The sequence below is a fragment of the Sciurus vulgaris genome, assembly GCF_902686455.1.
Source record: "Sciurus vulgaris genome assembly, chromosome: 6".
Classification (NCBI taxonomy): Eukaryota; Metazoa; Chordata; class Mammalia; order Rodentia; family Sciuridae; genus Sciurus; species Sciurus vulgaris.
In genome coordinates, this window is record NC_136466.1 from 144,433,823 (window position 1) to 144,457,016 (window position 23,194).

The 23,194-nt window shown below is 34.2% G+C and overlaps 2 protein-coding genes across 4 annotated transcripts in view; both read left to right on the forward strand.

Moving 5' to 3' along the window:
• ZFR (zinc finger RNA binding protein) overlaps nt 1-23,194 on the forward strand; it is a 77,695-nt gene that overhangs the window by 52,615 nt on the left and 1,886 nt on the right. For all 3 annotated transcript variants that reach the window (XM_079144485.1, XM_079144483.1, XM_079144484.1), the window contains 4 exons: nt 2,312-2,409; nt 3,328-3,423; nt 17,146-17,257; nt 17,377-17,474. In XM_079144485.1, the coding sequence (XP_079000611.1) occupies nt 2,312-2,409; nt 3,328-3,423; nt 17,146-17,257; nt 17,377-17,474 (404 nt within the window). The remainder of the gene's footprint in view (nt 1-2,311; nt 2,410-3,327; nt 3,424-17,145; nt 17,258-17,376; nt 17,475-23,194) is intronic.
• Nucleotides 12,852-14,077, forward strand: LOC306663885 (protein PBDC1-like). The gene is given in 2 exon segments (XM_079144502.1): nt 12,852-13,351; nt 13,354-14,077. Coding segments are annotated over 2 exon segments (699 nt in total). The 5' UTR covers nt 12,852-12,903; the 3' UTR covers nt 13,605-14,077.

Below are 23,194 nucleotides of genomic sequence, written 5' to 3' on the forward strand. Positions count from 1 at the left end.
CTAGCAGAGGGGATTGATTCCTGTCAGGGGTTGCTGCCAAGACATCGGAAGGATTTTTGACCAAGGTTTTCAAAAGCTCAGTGTCACATCTGCCATTTGATTAAGGAGGGATTTTGGATGCAGAGACTGGCATTTATTGTCTTTCATGTGGCTGTTTTGTTTGTTTTGTCTTTGTCTCCTCTAGAATTGAGCAGTGTTCACACTAGTTTTTAAATGGTTGAGTGGATTATATATTTTACATAACCATGTTAATTTATATTAATATATTCCCATTAACTTTTAATCATAAAATAGTGTGGACACAGCATGTCTTCTAATTGGTGATTAACCCCTTAAAATTTATAAAATATATTCATGTAGAATAATAATTTACATTTTGTTTTTAAATTAACTGATTTTTGTTTTAACTGGGTGTTAGGCAGAAAGTATGATTTTAGCACAATATATCTAAGGGGTTAATCCATTTGAAATATTTAAAATGGGTGCAAAAATCCACACTCTAAATTTAACAACAATTTCCTACTTATAGTTCTAATATGTTTTTAACTTGCAATAGGTGTCTTGGCATCTTTGAATTTGTGTCATTGATTAAAATTTTTGAAAGTTATGAATGCTTGTGAACAAAATTAATTTCTTATGTATTGGAGGAAATTTTAAAATTGCAAATTTACATTAGATTATTTAGAAACTTAGAAGGAGATTGCACATCGTCACCTATTTGCATTTTAGATTTAGCAAAATATAAATAAGGAACATGGAAAAAGGTCTTTTAAAAGCATGTTCTGGATGCTTTGAAGAGTCAGAGTGGTTTGGGGATTTTTTTTTTTTTTTTTTTTAAACCTTATTTGTGTTTTCATGTGTCTTTCTTCCTTATTTCAAAATAGTCTTTTTCTTATTAATTTCTTGTTTTCATTAGATGACTTGCAAATTTTGAAATTACCTACTGATATTTTTGTCTTAATAGTTTCTTTTTAGCACCAAATCCCTCCTTCATTGCCCATTCTCAAAATACTACATAGTTTTCCTTGATTATCTATAAGACTTCCTTTTTATAGGTCTTTTAAAAATTTTTTTATCTAATTATTTGAGAAATAATAACTGAGAAAAGAAAACCCAGATGGGGTGAAATTCTTCATCAGTTTTTAAACATAGTTCTTTATATTTCATCTGCTTAGAAGGATAAGCTCTCTTTTTCTAAGATTTCTTAATACTCATGATGAGATATACATTGAAGTAATTTGCATCTTACCTTTTTCTTGTTTTATGTTTCTTCTTTTGTCCCTAATATTCATTTGGGGTACTCAATGAATTATATTCTGAGTGCCTCATGATTTTGGCATTCTTTGAACAAAGGACTGTTATAGTTAACTGATTATATAGAAAACGTACTTTAAAGTCACTGAAAACTGAATTAGATTGAAAAAATTACTATTTGCTTGCTAATAATTTGATTAGCACATTTGATATTTCATGCACATTTTATAGACTTGTTTAGTTGAATATATGGTTGGTCCTTTGACTGCTTATGTGAGTGACTTTTCTTAAAGTTAATTTCTCGTCCTGGTTTACTTTCATATTTTCTCCTCAAGTTTTGTGTACATTTATGTTTTAACCAAGTTAAAAGACCCTGCGTATTATTTATCATCAAAATATTCATCTTCTTTCACCTTCTCTGTTCTTAATTCCATTTAACCATGCTAGTTTCTATTACCCTTTTCTGCTTTACCCATTGTTTCTCTAGTTACTCTTTGGAATACATTTGTGAAAACTTGGAATTTTAAAGGGCATTTCCTATTCTCAAATCCTCTTGTGGAAGAAAATCATTGAACTCTTAGAGAAATGCCTGTTTGGGGGTCTCTCCCCCCCACTACTGTATTGATCATTCTATATTTATCATCAGTTCTTTGCTATATTAGTCCCAGAATAACCTATGATCACTTTGAAGACTCAAACTCAGTAGTTAATTGTACATTCTCATTTATTAAGGTGGATTTTTGTGTTCCCTTTGTCTTGTCATCTTTGTGCTGGTGCGCTGTGTCCAGTAATCTTTCCTTTATTAGATTTCATTTGGGTGGGTAGGGTTTATTTTTCCAGAAAATATTATACTATTAAGTTAAGAATTTAACTTAATTCTCCTTTTATCTTATTATTGACTTATGTAAATTTGTTGAAAAATAACTCCCTGGGTGTGTTAAAGTGCTGACAAACTTCAAATGGCTCATGTGACACTGATGCTACTTTAAGGAAGTGTCTTGCTCACCTGGTCAAACACCCATTCCTCACTGCATTTTGCCAATTCAATCCATTTTAGATGTAACCTCGGGTATGGTGAAAGACCCACCGGACGTCTTGGACAGGCAAAAATGCCTTGACGCTCTGGCTGCTCTACGCCACGCTAAGTGGTTCCAGGTTCGGAACATCATTTTACTTTTTTCTTGTAGCCTTATGAGAGAGTCGTTCAGTACACATGTTTAACTGTGCTTAAACATTTCAAAAGATTGCCCAAGCAATACTATTTTAAATTAAATCTCAGAAAATGTTAACATAGAAAGCTGGGTGTGAACATCTGCATATTGCAATTACTATTAATTTGACAATAAACTTTGGTTTGGGGGTGTTTTGTAGTTTGGGTTTTTTTCTTTTTTCTTTTTAGTGGCTATATTTAAAGTTGACTTGTTTAGGAACATCACATGTTTGTGTATATATATTATATTCCATAAGGCTGCAGATTAACTTTGCTTTAAATAATGGAATATGTGTTTAAAGCTTTGTGTATAGTTTTTTAAGATTCCCCCCTCCCCTCTTTCTCTAAGTTAATAAGTGTAGGGAATGAAAGGTGAGGAAGCAGCTGTTTGGTTTAGTGACTTTGTAGTCATGCAAAGGCACAGCAAGGAAACCAAACAGATTTCCTTAGCCTTTCAGTCCCTAGACAAACTTTTTAGCTCTTCACTATTTCTTTTTATTTCTAATGTAGGCAGATTTTTTTTTCTTTTTTCTTTTTTTTTCTTTTTTTTTTTCTTTTTTTTTTTTTTTTTCTTTTTTTTTAGTTTACTGTTTTAAATGAATACAGGTCAAGGTTCACAGGGGATCAAGAAATGTTATTCTTGTATAATCTGTTTACTTTGACCTACATACCAACTTTTATATACTAACCCTGGCATAAAATACTGCTGTAAATGGCAGCTCATTGAATCCAACTTTTAAGTGTGATTATTTTTATTTTTATCTGAGCTTCCATTGAACAGTGGTATTTTAACTTTTTTTCATCAAGGGATATTTTCTGTATTTCTAAGTTTTAATCCAGTTGGTTTTTGTATTGCCCTCAAGGCTAGAGCTAATGGTCTGCAGTCCTGTGTGATTATCATACGTATTCTCCGAGACCTCTGTCAGCGAGTTCCAACGTGGTCTGATTTTCCCAGCTGGGTAAGTAGTTAGAAACTGCATGGTGTGAAAAAAAGAAACATTTAAGAAATATTTCTGCAGTTACTTTTTACCCTTAGCTTATATTTAGTCATCAGTTTTATTTTTATTTACTAAATACAGGGTTTTGTTGTTGGGGCCTTTTTTTTTTTTTTTTTTTTTTTTTTTGGTACCAAGGATTGAACTCCAGGGCACTTGACCACTGAGCCACATCCCCAACTCCTACTTCATATTTTATTTAGAGATAGGGTCTCACTGAGTTACTTAGCGCCTCGCCAATTACACGCATGCACCACCATGCCCAGCCTGTTGTGAGTTTTTTGTTGATTTTTTTTTTTATCCCTTCTTACGGGAAATCTGAGGATCTTTTACATATAGACGTATATAAAAGACTGAAAATGAACTGTTAAGCCCCCTATACAGGATTCTGTTGATGTGTTTTTAAAATAATGTATAAATTGAGACTTTTGAATATTCAGTAATGCACAATGGTTCGAAATAAGTATTAAAAGCTTCCTTGTTTAAAGACAAATTTATGTTAACAGTTTGCTGTGATTTCTTCTCAGGGGGGAGTTCATACTTATATGCATCATATATATTTGGTTCAAACTGTGTTGCCGGGGGGTGTTGCTGGGGTTGAACCTAGGGCCTTGCACATCTTAAGCAAGTACTCCATCCATGAACTGTACCATAGCCCCTGTGTTTCTATTTTTATATTCCTTATTTGAACCTTTTTGGTTCCTGAATAGCAGAGCTTTAGATAGGGATTCATTCAGAAATAACTTTCTTGATTCCACAGGATTAGTGAGACATGGACAACTAAAGTTACATAAATTATTATTATTATTATTTTTAAATGATTGTACTGTTTATATACTATTTGCATCTTTCATTAACAAAATACATCTTAGGACTTTTTGAAAAGCACCTTATTCTCTATATTAACTGTATAGTATTCCCTTGTGCTGTATAGTATCCATTTGATGAACACCGGGGTTGTTTGTAGACTTCAGCTATTAAATCCTCATATTATATAGTATTGTCGGGTTTTTGAAGGTAGAATAAATAGCCACAGCTCAAATTCCAAGATCAAAGAACATGTTCTAATTGTTCACCAGAAAGTTGGATTATTTAAAATTTCAAAATATTCTGGGATATCATCATACTTTTTATTTTTATTGTTTTGTTTTGTTTTTGGTAGTGGGGATTGAACACAGGGGCATTAAACCATTGAGCCACATCCCTATCGCTTTCACTTTTTTATTTTGAGACAGCATCTAAGTGACTGAGACTGGCTTTTAATCCTAAATCATCCTGCCTCAGCCTCCTGAGCTGCTGGGATTACAGGCGTGCACCACTGCACCCAGAACTCATCATACTTCTTAATGCTTAACAATATGATAGGCAAAATAAGTCATCTCATTTTTCATTTACTTTTTTTTTTTTTTTTGGTATTGGGAATTGAACCCAACGATGCTTTCCCAGTTGAGTTTATTTTGAGATAGTGTCTCAGTAAATTACTGAGACAGGCCCTAGACTTGTTAACTCTTTCCACAATAAGAAATTGGTCTTTGTCTTTGTTAAAGGATTTTTTTCCAGTTTCTCATCTGCTCTTCAACTTACGACAATTCTTACTATATAAAAGCTTTCTAAATTTTTATAAGTTCTGCTGGGTGTGGCTGGGTGTGGTGATATATGTGTAATCCCAGCAGTTTAAGAGGCTGAGATAGGAAGATTGCAAGTTCAAGGTCAGCCTCAGCAACTTATTGAGACTCTGTCTCAAAATAAAAAAAATTTTTAAAGGATTGGGGTTGGGGGTGTGGTTTAGTGTTTAAGTGCCCCCCAGGTTCAATCCCTGGTATCAAAAAAAATTATATTTTAATTCATTAAACCTTTATGATTTCTGGATTTTATTTTTGACTTACAAAGACTTCTCCCATGCTGTAGACTACAGATTGGTTCTTAAAATATTTTCCTGTAGACCTTAATTTTTTCCCTCAAATTGTGTTTTCTACAGGCACATTCATGTGTATTTAATAAACAGCAAAATCTCCTGGAAGGGTATGTTCCAACTGACAGTAGAGATTGTTTAGTGGGAGGAAGGGATGGTTAGGATAAATATTTAATTTTTACCAGGCAAAAACATAAGTATTACTTTTTTAATTAAAAATTGACTTAAAAGCTAGAAATTGATCAAAGATAAATTCATCTGTGTATTTTTGTAGGCAGATTACCAAATTATTTCTGTATTTGAATGGTTCACTAGGTCTTTATTGAGGTGACTTTTCATTTATTGACTGACTCCTTTATATCATCAGATAATTCTTAATAAAAGTGTGCTTTAAATTTCATACATATTTGAGAATCTGCCATCACCACTACTTGAAGGACAAATATTTTGTTAGGTCACAATTTTTTCCTCCTCATTTGTTGAAGTTGCTCCATTATCTTCTGACATTTAGTATTACTGAATCTAAATCCCAGCTTTTTTTTTTTTTTGTACCAGAAATTGAACTCAGGGACACTTCAATCACTGAGCCACATCCCCAGCCCATTTTTATATTTTATTTAGAGACAGGGTGTTGCTAAGTTGCTGAGGCTGGCTTTGAACTTGAAATCCTCCTGTCTCAGTCTCCCAAGCTTCCACTGCACCTGGCAAAAATCTTGTTTGTATTATCAGTATTTCCTAAAAATGTTAACATTTTCTTGTTCTTTGCTTTTTACTTTCTTATAGCTAAGGGTGAAGAATAATTTTGTTAGTCTCTGTCTTCTTTCTTCTTGTATCCTGAACAATCTAGTTTTCAGCTATGTCCTATTCTTTGCTATTCATTTATTAGTTCTGTAACTTATTTTGCATTTCGGTTTACTTTATTAGCTCTATAATCTTACTAACCTCTTAACTTTTTAAAATATTTTTATTAGTTGTTGATGGACCATTATTTTATTTACTTATTATATGCGGTGCTGAGAATCAAATCCAGTGCCCAGTGCTGTATCACTGAGCCACAACCCCAGCCCCATAACCTCTTAATATCTTAATTTTAATTGCCTTCAGTTACTCATCAGATTCTAGAACACCAATATTAGCAAAATTTGCCTTTATTCTCACAAATTTTCATTCAGAGCAGGTTTCATAGAAAATTAATAGACTTCAAATTTTACAGCAGTTTTTGGCTCACAGAAAAATCAGGTGAAAAGTATTGAGTCCCCACATATTCTTTGTCATTATACATGCACAACATCTCCTACCAATCAGCAAGCATCCTGCACCAAAGGTACATCTGTTACAATTGAACTACTCTGACATGTCATTATCACCTAAAATCTCTACAGAATAGATTTTTCATATTATATACCATACAAGTACAAGAATGTCATGCAAATCTATTCCCACCTTTTTAAAATGTGTTTTTTATTCTTAGTTGAAATATAATAATTGTATGCACTTATGTGGTACAATGTGACATTTCAGTACTTGTGTAATGATTGGCTCAGATAAATAGGCATGTTCTTCTTTTCTTTGTGCTGGGAACATTCAAAACCCTCTCTTTACTATTTTGAAATAAACATTTAGGACTAATAATGTAAGTTGGGTAGAATGCTTATACATATATGAGGTCCCGGATTCTATCCTCAGCACCACCAAAAGAAAAAGAAGCATACAATTAATTGGTTTCAACCATAATTACCTCACTGTGTTATAGAACATGAGCAGTTATTTTGCCTATCCAGTTGGATCCCCTGTACCCATTAACAATCCTATCTTCATTTTACCTCATCCCTACACATCCTTCCCAGGCTCTGGTAACTCTGCTCTGTCTGTACTCTGCAGTTCTATGAAATAAACTTTTTAACTTCCACATGTAAGTGAGAACATGCAGTATTAATCTTTCTCAAAAGCCTGATGTATTTTGCTTAACATGATATCCTCCATTTTCATCCATATTGCTGCAAATGTCAGAACTACCTTCTTTTTAATGACTGAATAACATTCTGTTGTGTGTATATGCCATAATTTTTTTATTCAGTTATCTGTTGATGAATTTTTTTTTTAATACTTCTTTTTCTTCCACTGTGCATTATAAGCTTTGCTTTTAGAAAGGAGTTGGATTTGGCTACTTGGAAGCTTGCTAGCAGACATGGGCTATGCCCTCTTCTGTATCTGTCTCAGGTTTTAAACCCAAGAACCTTTTCTCTTGCAAAATCTCCATTTGTTCCCTGAAATAGATCCAACATATCCTTTTAGGAACAACTTCACTTTTGACACCAGGGAGGGTGTTTGAGGCCCTTGTGTTGAGAATTCACAACCATCTTTGATGTTATCTTTTCCCTATGTAATTGGTTCTCACTTCACTTATTTATTGTTATTTTACTTGCATTTTAGCCATGTCTTTTTTTTATTGTGAATAATTATGATTCTTCTGCTCTTTCTTAATTTCCACAAAGCCTTCAGCGTTGCAAATTATAATGCCTTTTTTCTGGTGAGGTAGAAGGTGGTCAGGAGAGGTTTTTCCTTTCAGGAAAACTTCTTCTCCTAGAACTACCCTACCTATAGCATGACTCATGCTACCCTTCAACTTGGAGTTATTGATGAAATCTTTTGGATTTTGTTTATTTAGCCAACCCCCATCCCTCCCCCCACCTTTTTTTGTGTGGGGGTTGCCTGGAGATCTCAATAAGACCTACATGAGAGTTGCCCTAACAGGATAAGTGCTTGGGTAAATTTCTTGGAAATGTTCTTCACTGACTGACCTTTCCTCTGTTTGATTCAGGTTATTACAAGCATGCACATTATATTTCTTTTCTTTTTTTTAAATCTCAGTATTGGGCATTGATCCAGGGGTGCCCTACCACTAGATTGCACCCTCAGCCCTTTTTAAAATTTTATTTTGAAACAGTTTCACTAAGTTGCCAAGGCTGACTTCAGACTTGTGATCCTCCTGCCCCAACCTTCTGAGTCACTGGGATTATAGGTGTGCACCACTGTAGCCAAATTATAATTTACCTTTTTTTTTTTTTTTTTTTAACATTTTTAGTTGTAGATAGACACAGTACCTTTATTTTTCTTATTTATTTTTATATGGTGCTGAGGACATACCCCAGTTCCTCACAAGCACTTTACACTGAGCTGCAGCCCGGCCCTTGTAATTTACTTTTTAATCATAATCATGTTTGGGACCCAGATCATCTTGGGATTTGACTCTTGTGTACTATAACTTTAATAACTTTTCTTATTGATTTTCATGAAGGAAATTGGAAATTCTTATGGACTTTATTTTCAGTTTTATATAGCATTCTGATTACTTACTTTGAACAAATAATTAACAATGCTTGCTTTTATGGTTTTTCCTGTACATCGCAATGAGCATTGAAAATGGTATTCTACCTTCAAATTAGTTCTTTTGTCCTGAATTCATGGTGATGAAATAAAGAAAAATTAGGTGGAGTTCTTTTGTAAGGTTGATCTGACATCAGAATTGCTATATAGTATCCACATCTTTAGCATGGTATACCTGCTATAATTTATAAATAGTATGTAGTTAAATTTTTTAAATATTAATTATATATTTTATTTCTAAAGAGTATATTTGGATGATAAATACTTCACAAAAAAGAATGATTTTTTTGTAGTATAGGTGAATTTCCAAAGTTGTGTTTAAAGAACAATAACCAGACACAAAAAGTCACCTTGTTTCCATTTATATGAAATAATGAGAATTTTAAAAAATTCATATAAGGAATGTATGTCTTTATGGGAAAGACTGCATTAAGGGGTAAGAAGTTTACTTTGGTGTTATGGAAATGTTTTAGAACTAGAGAGGGGTGATGATTGCACAACCCTGAATAAAATGCTTGTTAGTTATTCACTTTTAAAAATAGTTAATCATACATTATGTAAATTTTACTTGAGCAATATTTTTAAGTCATCTCAGATGGTGGGGAAAACTACTCTAATAATACTTCTCACATAATAATTAAAATATGTGATTTAATATTACTTCCCACATTTTTTTTTTGGTTCTTCAAGGTGTTTGTAGGTAATTTAGATATTGGTACTATTAGCTTACATAGTAAGAGTTCCTATAGACCACTGATGAAATCAATGAAAAAATTTTAAATGATAGTATATTGATAACCCCAGGCAAAGAACTAGCATTATCTTTGCTTACAGAAGAATCAGCAAATTATACATGGAGTATCATTTCATTCACTTTAATTTGAAAGAGTAACTCAGCATTAACTAAAAGTAAAGTTTCCCCAAAAAGGCATGGTGGTTTAAGACTTTTCTACATTTCATCACATTGAAGAAAGTTACTCTGCACAAATTATATTACAAAAATACAACTTCCTATGATTAGACTTAAAAATGGAACTCTGTTACAAATGCATTGGTATTAATCTATGTCAACTAGAATATATAATTGGCTTTGTATATAAAATTGTTCATAATCTATAAAATCCTATTTTAGTACATAAATATTATAATCTGTAAAATATGAATAATAGTTATATCTACCTCCAGAAGATGGTTGTAATGGTTTAAAAAAAAATGTAAAAAAGGGACTGGGGTTGTGGCTCAATGGTAGAATGCTTGCCTCCTAGCACATGTGAGGCACTGGGTTTGATTCTCAGCACCATAAATAAATAAATAAATATCAACAACTTAAAATTTTTTTTAAAAAATTTATATGAAAACTTAGACCAGTGGTTACTGTAAGTTAAGTGCTCAGTAAATAGTAGCTATAATGGTGAAGAGAATAACTTATACTATTATTTAATCAGAACTAATTCTAGAGCTTTCTTCTAGTCTCACAAACAACTGCAAAGAATATTTTTTGTGCTTTAAGAGGACTTGTTTTTTTTTTTTTTTACCTCTACTAGAGCTAGAAATTAATGTCTAAGGAAAGGTTTGAAAAAAGTTTGTTTTGACTCAGAAGAACCTAGGTGAGCTTTTTACCAACAGGTCTTGGACAAACTGCTTGATACCTTTAAAGGTGTTTTTTGTTTGTTTGTTTTTGTCTTTAAAATTGTTGACATAATAGCATCTATAAAAATTAAATGAAATCATGTGTTTTAAGTGCTTAAGCTTAGTGTCTGCCATGCTAATTAAGGGAATGTTAATTCCACCAATGATGGGAAGGAAAAAATAACACTTCATGAATACTTGCCTGTAATCCCAGCAGCTCTCAAGAGGCTGAGGCAGGAGGATCCCAAGTTCGAGACCAGCTTCAACAACTTAGCAAGGCCCTGCCTCAAAATGAAAAGGGCTGGGGGTGTGGCTCAGTGATTCAGAACCCCTGGGTTCAATCCCTGGTACAAAAAAAAAAAGTTTAATACAAGCAAATATTATAGTCATAGATTTTTGAATCATTTTAATATGGAGAGTTTTTCTCTAAGTGATTCTAGCCACCAAGATCCTTTCCTTTACAGCCTGAAGTGTCATTTCCCTAAAACACATGCCATATCTTATTCTTAATATACCTGAATTCATAACTGATTATCTAATTTTCTCACAACTTTCTCTAAAAACAAATAGTAAAAATCTGACATTTGAAAAGCTGCATATTTTATGAGTTCATTTTTTTTTAAATTTTTTAATTGTAAATGAACACAGTACCTTTATTTATTTTTATGTGGTGCTGAGAATTGAACCCAGTGCCCTCACATGTCCCAGGCATGCACTCTGCCAATGAGCTACAACCCCAGCCCTCAACTTTTTAAATTTTAAGCCCATCACTATCTTGTGAATTATTGCCCTTTATTTTTTTTTTCCATCACTGAGTCATCAGCACTATTCTCACATTTTTTGTAAAATTTTTTTATTGTGCAGTGGGTTTTATTTTGGCATATTTATATATACATAAAAATGTAATTTGATCAGTTTCACTCCTCAGTCCCTCTTCCCATTTCATCACTATTCTCTACCCTAATGGTTTCCCTTCTTCTGTGGCATTACCTTGTTTTTTTTTTTTCCCCTCTCCTCTCCTGTTTGTTCCCTATAGCTTCCACACATATAAGAGAAGATACATAATGTTCTTTCTGAATTTATTTTGCTCCAAATTATGGTCTCCAGTTTTTTTCCTGCAAATGTTGATTTCATTCTTCTCTATAACTGAAACTCCATTGTGTATAAATATCACATTTATCTTTGATCTGTTGGTGGACACCTGGGCTGATTCCATTACTTGGCTATTGTGAATTGTGCTGTGATAAACATGGGTATGAATGTATCTTGAAAATATGCTGAATTTAATTATTTTGTGTAAATGTGTGGGTCATTATAGTAGTTCTAATTTTAACCTTTTGAGGGACCTCCATACTGATTTCCACAGTAGCTATACTAATTTACATTCCTACCAACAGTGTCTAATTTCTTTTCCCCCACATCTTGCCAGCATTTATTATTTGTATTTTTTTTTCCTTTTTTTAATTTTTTTTTTAGTTGTTGATGGACCTTTATTTATTTATATGTGGTGCTGAGAATTGAACCCACTGCCTCACATATGCTAGGTGAATGCTCTACCACTGAGCCACAACCCCAGCCCTATTTGTATTCTTGATGATTGGCATTCTAACTGGAGTGAGGTGTAATCTCACTATGGTTTTCTAGATTTGAATTTCCCTGATGGCCAGAGTTGTTGAACATTTTTTTCATGTAATTGTTGACCATTTGTACTTCTGTTGAGAAGTGTCTGTTTAGTTCACTTGCCCATTTGTTGACTGGGTTATTTATTAGTGCTGGGATTTTTTTTTTTTTTTTAGTTTTTTAATATATATTTTCTAGATATTAATTCTGTAGGAAGAGCAATTGGACAAAGATTTTCTTTCATTTTGTAAGTTCTCTTATTACTCTGTTGTTGCCTTTGCTGTGTTCTCTATTTGCATCCCATTTATTGATTCTCTTTTATTTCCTAAGCTATGGGGGTCCCATTCAAGAATTCTTTGTCTGAACCTGTATGTTAATTTCCCACTCCTCACCCCCCAAAATTGGAAAGTTTCAGGTCTTATACTTGATCCGTTTCACACTGATTTTGTGCAGAGTGAGAGATGGGGATCTAGTTTCATTCTCTTACATAGGAGAATGGGTATCCAGTTTCCCACCACCATTTGTTGCTAAAGAGACAGTCTTTCTCTTTTGTGTTTTGATACCTTTGTCAAGAATCACATAATTGACTGTGGGTTTTTCTCTGTCTTCTGTACCATTGATCTACATGTTTTTTGGTTTTTGGTTTTTTTGTAAGTACCATACTATTTTGTTTCTTTGGTCCTATAGTACAATTTTAAATCTGTTTCAAAACGTTTACAATATGCTGACAACTATGCCCGTTTAGGAAATTCAAAATAAATAATATCTACCTTAACCTCAAGAATCTCAGTCTTGGACTCTGGTCCCGCCCTCTCCTCCACTTTACAACCAACTGAGCAAGAAACATCCAAAAAGTCACTTCTGGGAAGGTGAAGGCACGCTTTCTGCGCTGCAACATGGAGGCTACCAGCGGAATCGATGAACCGGTTTCCGGGGAGCTGGTGTCCGTGGCACATGCTCTTTCTCTCCCAGCAGAATCTTATGGCAACGATCCTGATATTGAAATGGCTTGGGTCATGAGAGCAATGCAGCATGCTGAAGTCTATTATAAGCTCATTTCATCAGTTGATCCACAGTTCCTGAAACTCACCAAAGTGGATGACCAAATCTACTCTGAGTTCCGGGAAAATTTTGAGAAACTCAGGGTAGATGTGTTGGACCCAGAAGAACTCAAGTCAGAATCAGCTAAGGAGAAATGGAGGCCATTCTGCTTGAAGTTTGATGAAATCGTAGAAGACTTCAACTATGGTACTTTGCTGCGACTGGATTGTTCTCAGGGCTACACTGAGGAGAACACCATCTTTGCCCCCAGGATCCAGTTTTTTGCCATTGAAATTGCTCGGAACCGGAAGGCTATAACAAAGCTGTTCACATCAGCGTTCAGGACAAAGAAGGAGAGAAAGGAACCAATGGGGAAGAAAATAAAGAGAAAGGAGTTGATGTTGGAGGAGAAGAGAAAGTCAAAAAAGTAGCTGAGAGTGGAGGAGAAAAAGAGGAAGGAGTCGACAGAGGAAAAAAAGGGAACATTGACAAAGGAGGAGAAAAAGAGAAAGAAGCTGACAGAATGATAAACAAAAGTGGTGAAGTATCTGTGTAAGGTAGACAGGGAACAGCACTCTAGAGGCTGCCACTCAACTGAGCCTATAAGTGTCACTTGCACAGACCCCTTTGGTTAAATGTATGTCCTTGTGAAATTGAAGGATTCTCAGAAGGACATGTCCCTAGTCCAATAGTCAAGAGCTACTCTTGTTGTTCTCTTGTATGAACTGTCTTAAAGACTATTGGTGAGGTTTTTGTTAATTGTTGATATATTGTTTCTTGGCTCTCACTGCTGATCAAGTAAGAAATTTTGTGAATAAATTGCTTTTGGTTCTTAGGATTATCTGTGATTTCTAAAAGTGTCTAAAATAATTATATACTTCAAATTTTTTAGGTATCTAATCTCATCATCATGTATTGTATAAAACAATTATGCCTATTTCTTAATTATTCTCATTATTTCCTGTAATAAAGTTCTCTCAACCTGTTAAGTTGTACCAGGTATTGAGATCAGAAATCCTTATATAAGAATTGACTCTTGCCCTTGAATTGACTATAGCTGTCTGATATCCTTTATTAAATCTGAAAAATATTGATAAGTGCTCTATGGAGAGAATAGGAGCAGCCCAAACCTTTCAGACGTGAACGTGACCCTGTTTATAGTAGAGGAGCAAAAGCCTGGACCTGTTTCTGTACTTTGTACTTTTGATAGTCAGATTGTTACCTGAAAGCTAGCAGATAGTAATAATAATAATTAAGTGTAAAGTCTGATACAGTCGTTTTTCTTTTATAACGCTGTGGACTGTAGCACATACATTAACACAATCATATTTTTGAATTTTTTTATTAGATCATTTTAATTATACATTGTAGTTGGGTTCATTTTGACAAAATCATACATGGATTGAGTTGGATTTACTCCATTTTAGTCTCCATTACCTCCTTTTCCCTCCCCTTCTCCTTCCCCCCATTCTCCTTCCTTTACTGATCTTCTTTTTACTCATTTATTTTTAATTGGTGCTTTCTATATATACATAAAGGTGGAATTCCCTGTGATGTATTTATGTAACATGATTTTGTTAAATTCATTGAATGATGTTTTGTCAGATTCCAAAAATAGACTCTGACTATATGGGGAAGGTATTTGCTTCTTATCTAATGACTTTTCAGAATATGTGCTTCAGTTCACGTGCATATGAAGGTTCATTCTGACCTCATAGACATACTGAACTTGACTGCTGAAATCGGATGAAGCTAGAATGTTTATAGTACATACAGTTAATGCATTTATAAGTTTTAACTACAATGTGATCATGCAAGAAAGGATTTACCAGATAAGGAAGGGGAAAAAAGTCTTTTTCCCTAAGTGAATGTAGGAGAAAAATAAAAATTGATGGTAATCAGTGAGTTGTACCATAGGTAAGAGCTGAACTAGAGATGCACACAGCTAGCAGCAACAATTGTTTACAGTAGCGAATTCTCTGGCAAATTTTTAAAAGTATTTAAAACATGTTAGAATTTTTATTTTCTAAAAATGTATGCTTTTTAAGGTGTTAGAGAATGTTAAATCATACTAGACCTTATTAAGAACCTCTTACTGTGTTAATTTTCTCTAGTCCATACACTTTTAAGTATCTATGAATGCATGTCCATATTCATTACCTCAGGAAAAATAAAAGAGGAATTATAAAGATAAAAAAAAAAGAATCTCAGTCTTTTGGACATCTTTAATTTCTTCAGAAATGAGAGATATTCCTTTCATATGCATAGAGTTTTCTAGATGATTGAAACATTCCTTAAAACACTGAAACCTTTAAATGAAAATCCTTTAAAAAATGTCAGGCTGGGGAGATAACTCATTCGGTAGAGTGCTTGCCTTACAAGCATAAGGCCCTGGGATCGATCCCCAGCACCGCAAAAAAAAAAGTCTTCACTAAATAATGTTTTTAAAAGACATCATTACCCTATGTGCATGCATGATTACATGAATGGTATGAATCTATATCATGTACAACCATAGAAACAAAATGATGTACCCCATTTGTGTACAATGAATCAAAATGTAGTCTGTAAAAAATTTTTAAAAATATCTTTAACTTTCTACATTCTCCAACTGAATAAACCAAACTAGCATTAATTTTTTTCACTGATTTTCACTGTGATTTACATTATAAGCATCTTTCTTTTCCATCTCGTTTCTGTGCAGTTTCTATAAATTCCATCTCTCTTGAAGTGTATTCCTGTTTTGGAACTACATTCTCCATGCATCCAAACTTTTTACAGTTAATCTTTTTAGATCTGAGAAATGGGTAAATAAATAGTTTTTACCTCTGTGAGCTTTTTTAGTATATAACTAAACATGGGTTTTTTCAGCTTCCATATCATTTTAAGGATTTCTTTGTAATAGTTCCATAAAATGTAGTTCCATAAAATGTGAAAGAAACTAGGCTTATAAAATGTCCAGAGTAGGAAAATCTGAAGTTGAAAGTGGTTTGTTGGTTGCCAGGGTTTAAAGAAAAGGGGAATGGAGAAAAGACTGTAATGGTTATGAGATTTCTTTATGGAATGATGAAAGTGTTCGAGAATTAGTGATATTTGGACAACTTTGTAAGTGTATTAAAAGCCACTGATGAAGTCCTTTGTTTTTATTTCTTTATTTGTATTTCATTTTAAATGTTCTATACTATATTATGAATTTTTATTTTCTGTTTTTGCAACTTATTCTGTGTAATTTTTTTTAACATTTATAAATACCTTCTTTTCTTATTTAACCTTTCTTCTCCCCTCACCTCCCTGGTACTGGGGATTGAACCCAGGGGGCACTCTACCACTGAGCTACATCCCCAGTCCTTTTTAAATTTGAGATGGGATCTCGTTAAGTTGCTGAGGGTCTCACTTTAAATTGCTGAGGCTGACTTAGAACTTGAGATCCTCCCGCCTCAGCCTCCTGAACAACTGGGATTACAGGCATGTGCCACCATGCCTACCAGTCTAAAATTTTTAATGACAACCAGGCATGGTGGCATATGTTTGTAATTCCAGCTACTCGAGGCTGAGGCAGGAGGATCCCAGGTTCAAAACCAGCCTTGGCAATTTAGCAAGATCCTATTTCAAAATAAAGCTGGGGTCTGGAGATGTAGCTCAGGGGCAAAGCCGCCCTAGGTACCACAAAAAACAAAAAAAAATGCACCTTATAATTTGTCATTCTATTGTTTGAAAATGATTTACTTATTCATTTTCATGGTGGCAGATGCCTATAAATCACAGCTATTTAGGAAGCTGAGACAGGAGGATCACAAATTGAGGGGCTGGGGAGATAGCTCAGTTGGTAGAGTGCTTGCCTTGCATGCACATGGCCCTGAGTTCAATCCCCAGCACCACAAAAAAAAAAAAAAAAAAAAAAAATTGAGGCCAGCCTTGGTAACTTTGTAAACCTATCTCAAAGTAAAAATAAAAAAATTTAAAGGGATGGAGATGTAGCGTAATGAAAGAATAACCCTGCGTTCAAGCCTCAGTACCACCTAAAATTTTTTTAAAAATTGAAAAAAGAATTCCTTTGTTCTATATGCTGTTAAACATATTCTTGTTTTTATTTTTAGGCTATGGAGTTACTAGTAGAGAAAGCAATTAGTAGTGCTTCCAGTCCTCAGAGCCCTGGGGATGCCCTAAGAAGAGTGTTTGAATGCATTTCTTCAGGGATTATTCTTAAAGGTAAATTTCATTTTGTTCTTAATGAAGTAAAATTAAGTTTGTTTGATAGTTAAATAAGAACTCTTATCTTACAGATGGCTATTGCTAATGCTTTTGTCTCCCTGTGGTAATTATTGTAGGTAGCCCTGGACTTTTGGATCCTTGTGAAAAGGATCCCTTTGATACCTTGGCAACAATGACTGACCAGCAGCGGGAAGATATTACATCTAGTGCACAGGTACTAAAATTCCTAATCCCTGAGCTTTGTTGGATTACTGCCCTTAAAGTTTTTTCATAATTGTTTTGTTTTGTTTTTTTGTTACTGTATAATATTCCACTTCTTTAGTAAGTATATCTTTAAAAAGGCTTACCTTAAACTAGATTTTGCTACTAGAATTTTTAATGTATTATTTAATTATGCAGGTTTGTCCAATTGTGAGCATTATATACTATAAGAACAGTATTTTTTCAGTGTCTCATTAAATCTGAGTATTAGATTATATATCAAGATCAGCAGAAAGTCATATCCTCTAGTTACACAGAAGTGGTAGGATATATGGTTTTAGACATTGTTATAATGTGATCTTTTCTAACTGTACATACATTTTTAAGTTATACATAAATTACCCTCTGCCTCATTAATTCTTTGATTCCTGTTTATAAACTTGAGATCAGAATGCCAAGACACATAATAAATGAAAATGTGGACTCTGGGGTCAGATTCCTTGGGCTTGAATACCATCTCTGCCATCTTGTTTATAAAATGGGATTAAACAATTTCTGTCTTGAACAGAATTATTGGGAGGATTAAATAGGTTAGTATATGTAACTATACTATACCATACCACTTGTTATATGGAAGGATCTTAAATGTTAGCATTGTTATCATTTATCAATCTTACATTATTATAGCCATCCATAATTTTATGATCCCAGAAATGTACTGAGTAGAGAAAAAAGACATATTGACTGTGAACAGTAGTAATCGATTCTAAAGTAGAAAAGAGGGCTGGGGTTGTAGCTCAGTGGCAGAGCACTTGCCTAGCATGTGCGGAGGCCCTGGGTTTGAGCCTCAGCACCATATAAAAATAAAATAAAGATACTGTGTCCATCTACAACTAAAACAAAATATTTTTTAAAAAAAAAAGGTAAGTGAGAGTTGTCAAGATCTTGCCAGCAAGAACAATTTGGAATTTCAAAGATGTCAGGAGTAAGTAAATGATTTACTGGGCAAGAAAAAGTAGTATTAGAACATTAGGGATATTTTATAGAGTTAAAATAGAACCAATTCTAAAGTATTAAACTAGTTTTGGTTTTGATTTCTTTGATTTAATTTTCTAAAGAACAGAAGGAATTAGTTAAAATTTAAGAGGAAAGAAATTTGGGATTAGGATCAGGCATTTGAAAACTAACAATTCCCTTCTCCCCACCCTAACCTTGTACTAGGGGTGAACCAAGGGGCACTCTACCACTGAGCCATGTGCTCCGCCATCTTTATTTTGTGACTGGGTCTTTCTCAGTTGCCTATACATCCTCTTATCTCAGCCTTTCCCAAGTCATTGGGATTAAAGGCTTGTACCACCTTGACCAACCAGAATTCACAATATTAAAAAGTACTTTTTTAAAGGCTTGAATAAAATTGTCCTAGTTTTAGGAGGTAATTAGAAACGTTTTTAAAAGTGAAGGGGTTGGGCTGGGGTTGTGATTCAGGGGTACAGCACTTGCCTAACGTGTGAGGCACTGGGTTCAATTCTCAGTACCACTTATAAATAAATGAATAAAATAAAGGTCTGTCAACATCTAAAAAAATATTTTTTTTTAAAGAGTGAAGGAGTTGTAGAGTGCATAATTCCGTTTATTTAACATTCTTGAAATTGCAGTTCAGAAGAAGAGATTAGTGAATCCTAGAAGTTAGGGATAGGAAAAGGGAACAGTGTGGCTTTAAAGGGTATCTTGTGGTAATGATACAATTGAGTGTCTTGATTGCGATGGTGATTAAATAATGTACAGCTCAAACACCATTACCCTATGTAAATGTATGATTACACAAATGGTATGCCTCTACTTCACGTAAAGAGAAACACGATGCATCCCATTTGTTTAAAATAAAAGTAAATTTTAAAAAAATAATGTACAGCTGCTATAAAATAAAATTGAAGATGGCTGTACATTTATAACTTGTGAAATCTGAATAAGCTCTACATTGTACCAATTTTCAACTTGTTTCTTCATGACCTTCCGTGTCCATGTTTTTGTTTCTCTTTCCCTTCTTTGACTCTGTATAGGACTATTCCTCTTTTCCTTCCAAAATGTTCACCTTCTTGTGTGCCACTTTGGAAAATAAGTTAACAGTCCCTTAAGTTATACATAGGACTGGGGTTGTGCATGAGGTACTGGGTTTGACCCTCAACACCACATAAAAATAAATAAATAAAATAAAGATATTTTTAAGTCATACATAAATTACCCTCTGCCTCATCAATTCTTTGATCCCTATTTATAAACTTGAGATCAGAATGCCAAGACACTCTCATCTCTTGGCTATGGCCATTAATTAAGGTGATGCCATATGAGCAGGAGCTATGGGGGATAAAGAGACAAACAGACACACATAGGAAGAAACAGCTGGGGCCAAGTGTGTAGTCAAGCCCTGGTGAGGGTTGACTGATTCCCGAGCTAGCTCAGCAAGTTTATTATATAGGTTTCATCAAAAGTTTATTTGTGGGGGCAGGGGTTTAGCTCAGTGGTAGAGTACTTGCCAAGTATGTGTGAGGCACTGGCTTCGATCCTCAGCACCACATAAAAATAAATAAAAGGCATTGTGTTCATATGCAACTTAAAAAAAGTTTATGGGCAAGTTTCAGTAAAGCAGGCAATCTGAAGGTTGTAAGACATTAGGGTCATCTTGTTTTGCTCGGAATTCACTATCCTTGGGAGAAGGTGCTGAACTCAAGGCCTGACTGATAGAGCTGCATGCCTTACATGTAGGCCCCCCTGGCCAGTGTTACCATGGCAACTGGGGCATCTTGACCTGAACTTTCGCACAGGCACAAACACAGCCTCAGGAGTCAGACAGGCCATGATTTTGATCACTGATCTCAACATCAGAAGAGAAAACTTGTTCACAAATGTTCATAGCAGCATTATGCATAATAGCCGAAAAGTGGAAACAACCTAAATGTCCATCAATTGATGAGTGAATGGATAAATATAGTATATTCATACAGAAGGATATTATTTAACCATTAAAGTGAATCTTTAAAATCTTAATGCTAAGTAAATGGAACCAGACACACAAAAAACATTATTCTACGATTCTTTTTATGCAAATTATTTTAAATAGGCAAATTCGGAAGGTAGAGAAAAATATAATTTAGCTGTTAGGGCCTGAGGCAGAGGGGTTAAGGAGTAACTAACTGTTGTTGGGTCTAGGGTTTCTTTTTAGAGTAATAAAGGTAATGGAAATAGTGGAAATGGTTTAACAACTTCATAAGTATTACTAAAAATGGCTGAATTCCATTCTTTAAAAGTGTGAATCTTGGGTTTGCGGGTATAGCTCAACAGTAGCATGTACAAAATCCTGGGTTTGTTCCCAGCAGCTCAATACACAATAGCTAAGCTATAGAACCAACCCAGGTGTCCTTCAACAGATGAATGGATAAAGAAAATGTGTATATACACACAATGGAATATTGCTCAGCCATAAAGAAAAATGAAACAGTTGCATTTGCCAGTAAATGGATGGAACTGGAGACTATCATGCTAAGTCAAATAATCCAATTCCAAAAAACCAAAAGTCAAATATTCTCTCTCTTACATGGGTGCTAACTCACAATAAGCTGGGAGAAGGGAAGAGTAAGAGTTCACTGGATTAGACAAAGGGGAATGAAGGGAAAGGCAGAGAATGGGAATAGCAAAGACAGCAGAATGAATTGGACATAACTTTTCTATATTTGTGTATGAATACACAACCATTGTAACTCCACATCATGTACAGCAACAAAAATGGGAAGTATCATACATACTCTATGTATGTGTCAGAATACATTCTACTGTCATGTATAACTAAAAAGAACAAATAAAATTTTTTAATTGATTTAGAAAAACATAAGCAGATAACCCATTTAAACAGGTATTAGCATCATCTTTATGTCTTAAGAGTTTTAGCGAGGGGCTTTGGCTCAGTGGCAGAGAGCTTGCCTATCATGTGAGGCACTGGGTTCCATCCTTAGCACCGAGTAAAAAATTAACATATAAAGGCATGCTGTCCATCTACAACTACAAAAAAAAAATTTTTAGAAAAGTTTTAGTGAGGGCTGGGGATGTAGCTCAGTTGGTAGAGTGCATGCCCTGTAAGCATAAGGCCCTGGGTTTAATCCCCAGCACCACAAAAAAAGAAAAAAGAAAAAGAAAAGTTTTACTGAAAGAAAAAAATGAGATAAAGCAAAATAGAAGAGACTGGTGGGGATAGTGTGTGTGGGTCAGTGAAGGGAGGCGGGGTCAGAATGCAAGAGGCAAGTTGATGTGGTTCAATGTGAAGTTTGCCTTACCGTACAAAAGAAAAAGGGTAACTACCAGATACCAAGATATCCAGTAAGCCAAGTGTAGTGTCATACACCTGAAATCCCACCTACTCAGGAGGCTGAAGCCAGGAGGATTACAAGTTCAAGGCCTAGCCTGGGTAAATTAGCAAGACCCTGTCAAAATTCTAAAAAATGAAAAGACTAGGGATATAACTCAGTACTAAAGTGCTCCAGAATTTAATCCCCAATACCACAGGCAGGGAAGGAAAGGTCTTTTTAGAAAGGAGGTAAATGTAGTAAGCCCTGAAGGATTGTGTATAAGAAATTTTGCATAATGTCTTTAATCTTAAAGCAAATAAGCCAAGAAGCATATAAATATGCTCACTCCCACTGTTTAAAAAATACAAGTTAGAAATAACAATTAGGTATTGTTTTAACCTATTGTACCTGTGAGAATTTTTTTTTATTTGCACTGTCCTCCAATGGGGAAGCAGTTTCACATCACATATATTATTAGGAGATACTAATTCATATACATTTTTTTGGAATAGTCCCAGATTTTACATGTGCAGCAATTCCACTGCTCAAAGTTCATTCTACAGAACTTGTCACATAAATATATAGAAACATCTTTGTTCAGGCATCCATTAAAACACATTTACAAAATTATTGGAACCAGCCTAATGTCTTCCAATAAGTTTTGAATATAACTGCAGTTCCTGAGTTATACTGTATACCAACTATCTAGGAATGTTGTCACCAAACACTAAATGAGAGCAGTTAACTTGCATTTTTTGTTTTATAGATTCTTGCTTTTTGATGTCATGTGTCATAATTTATAGTTAATGTTTTAGTTTGTTTTTCATGTATCTTCACTAAATAGTAAGCTTCATGAAAGCAGAAATGTTACTTGTTTGTATTCTGGCATAGTAACTGCTTAGTTATCTTAAATAAGCAAGCATAAGAATAAATGGTTAAATGGGGAAAAAATTGAAGTATGATTCTCTTTTATAAAGCTGTATATGTGTGTACAACATGTGCCTTGAGCCTGTGCTCATGGGCTTCCAAAGAAAAAGTTGGAAAATAGGTGGATATGAACAAAAGAACCGTTTGCTCATTGAGAGAGACACCTTTTTTTTCTTTTTTTTACTATATATTGTTTTAGGATGGTGGTATGTTTGTTTTTTCCAATGAATATACTACTAAATTTATTTATTTAACAATTTATTTTTTAACTGGGTATGGTTTCATATCCCTGTATTCCCTGCTGCTCAGGAGGCTGAGGCAGGAGGATCTTAAGTTTGAGTTTAGCTTGGGCGATTGACACCTTGTCTCAAAATTTTAGAAGAGGTGAGGGGCTTGAGGTAAGGCTCAGTTTTTTTTATTTTTTATTTTTATTTATGTATTTATTTGGTACCTGGGAATGAACCCAGGG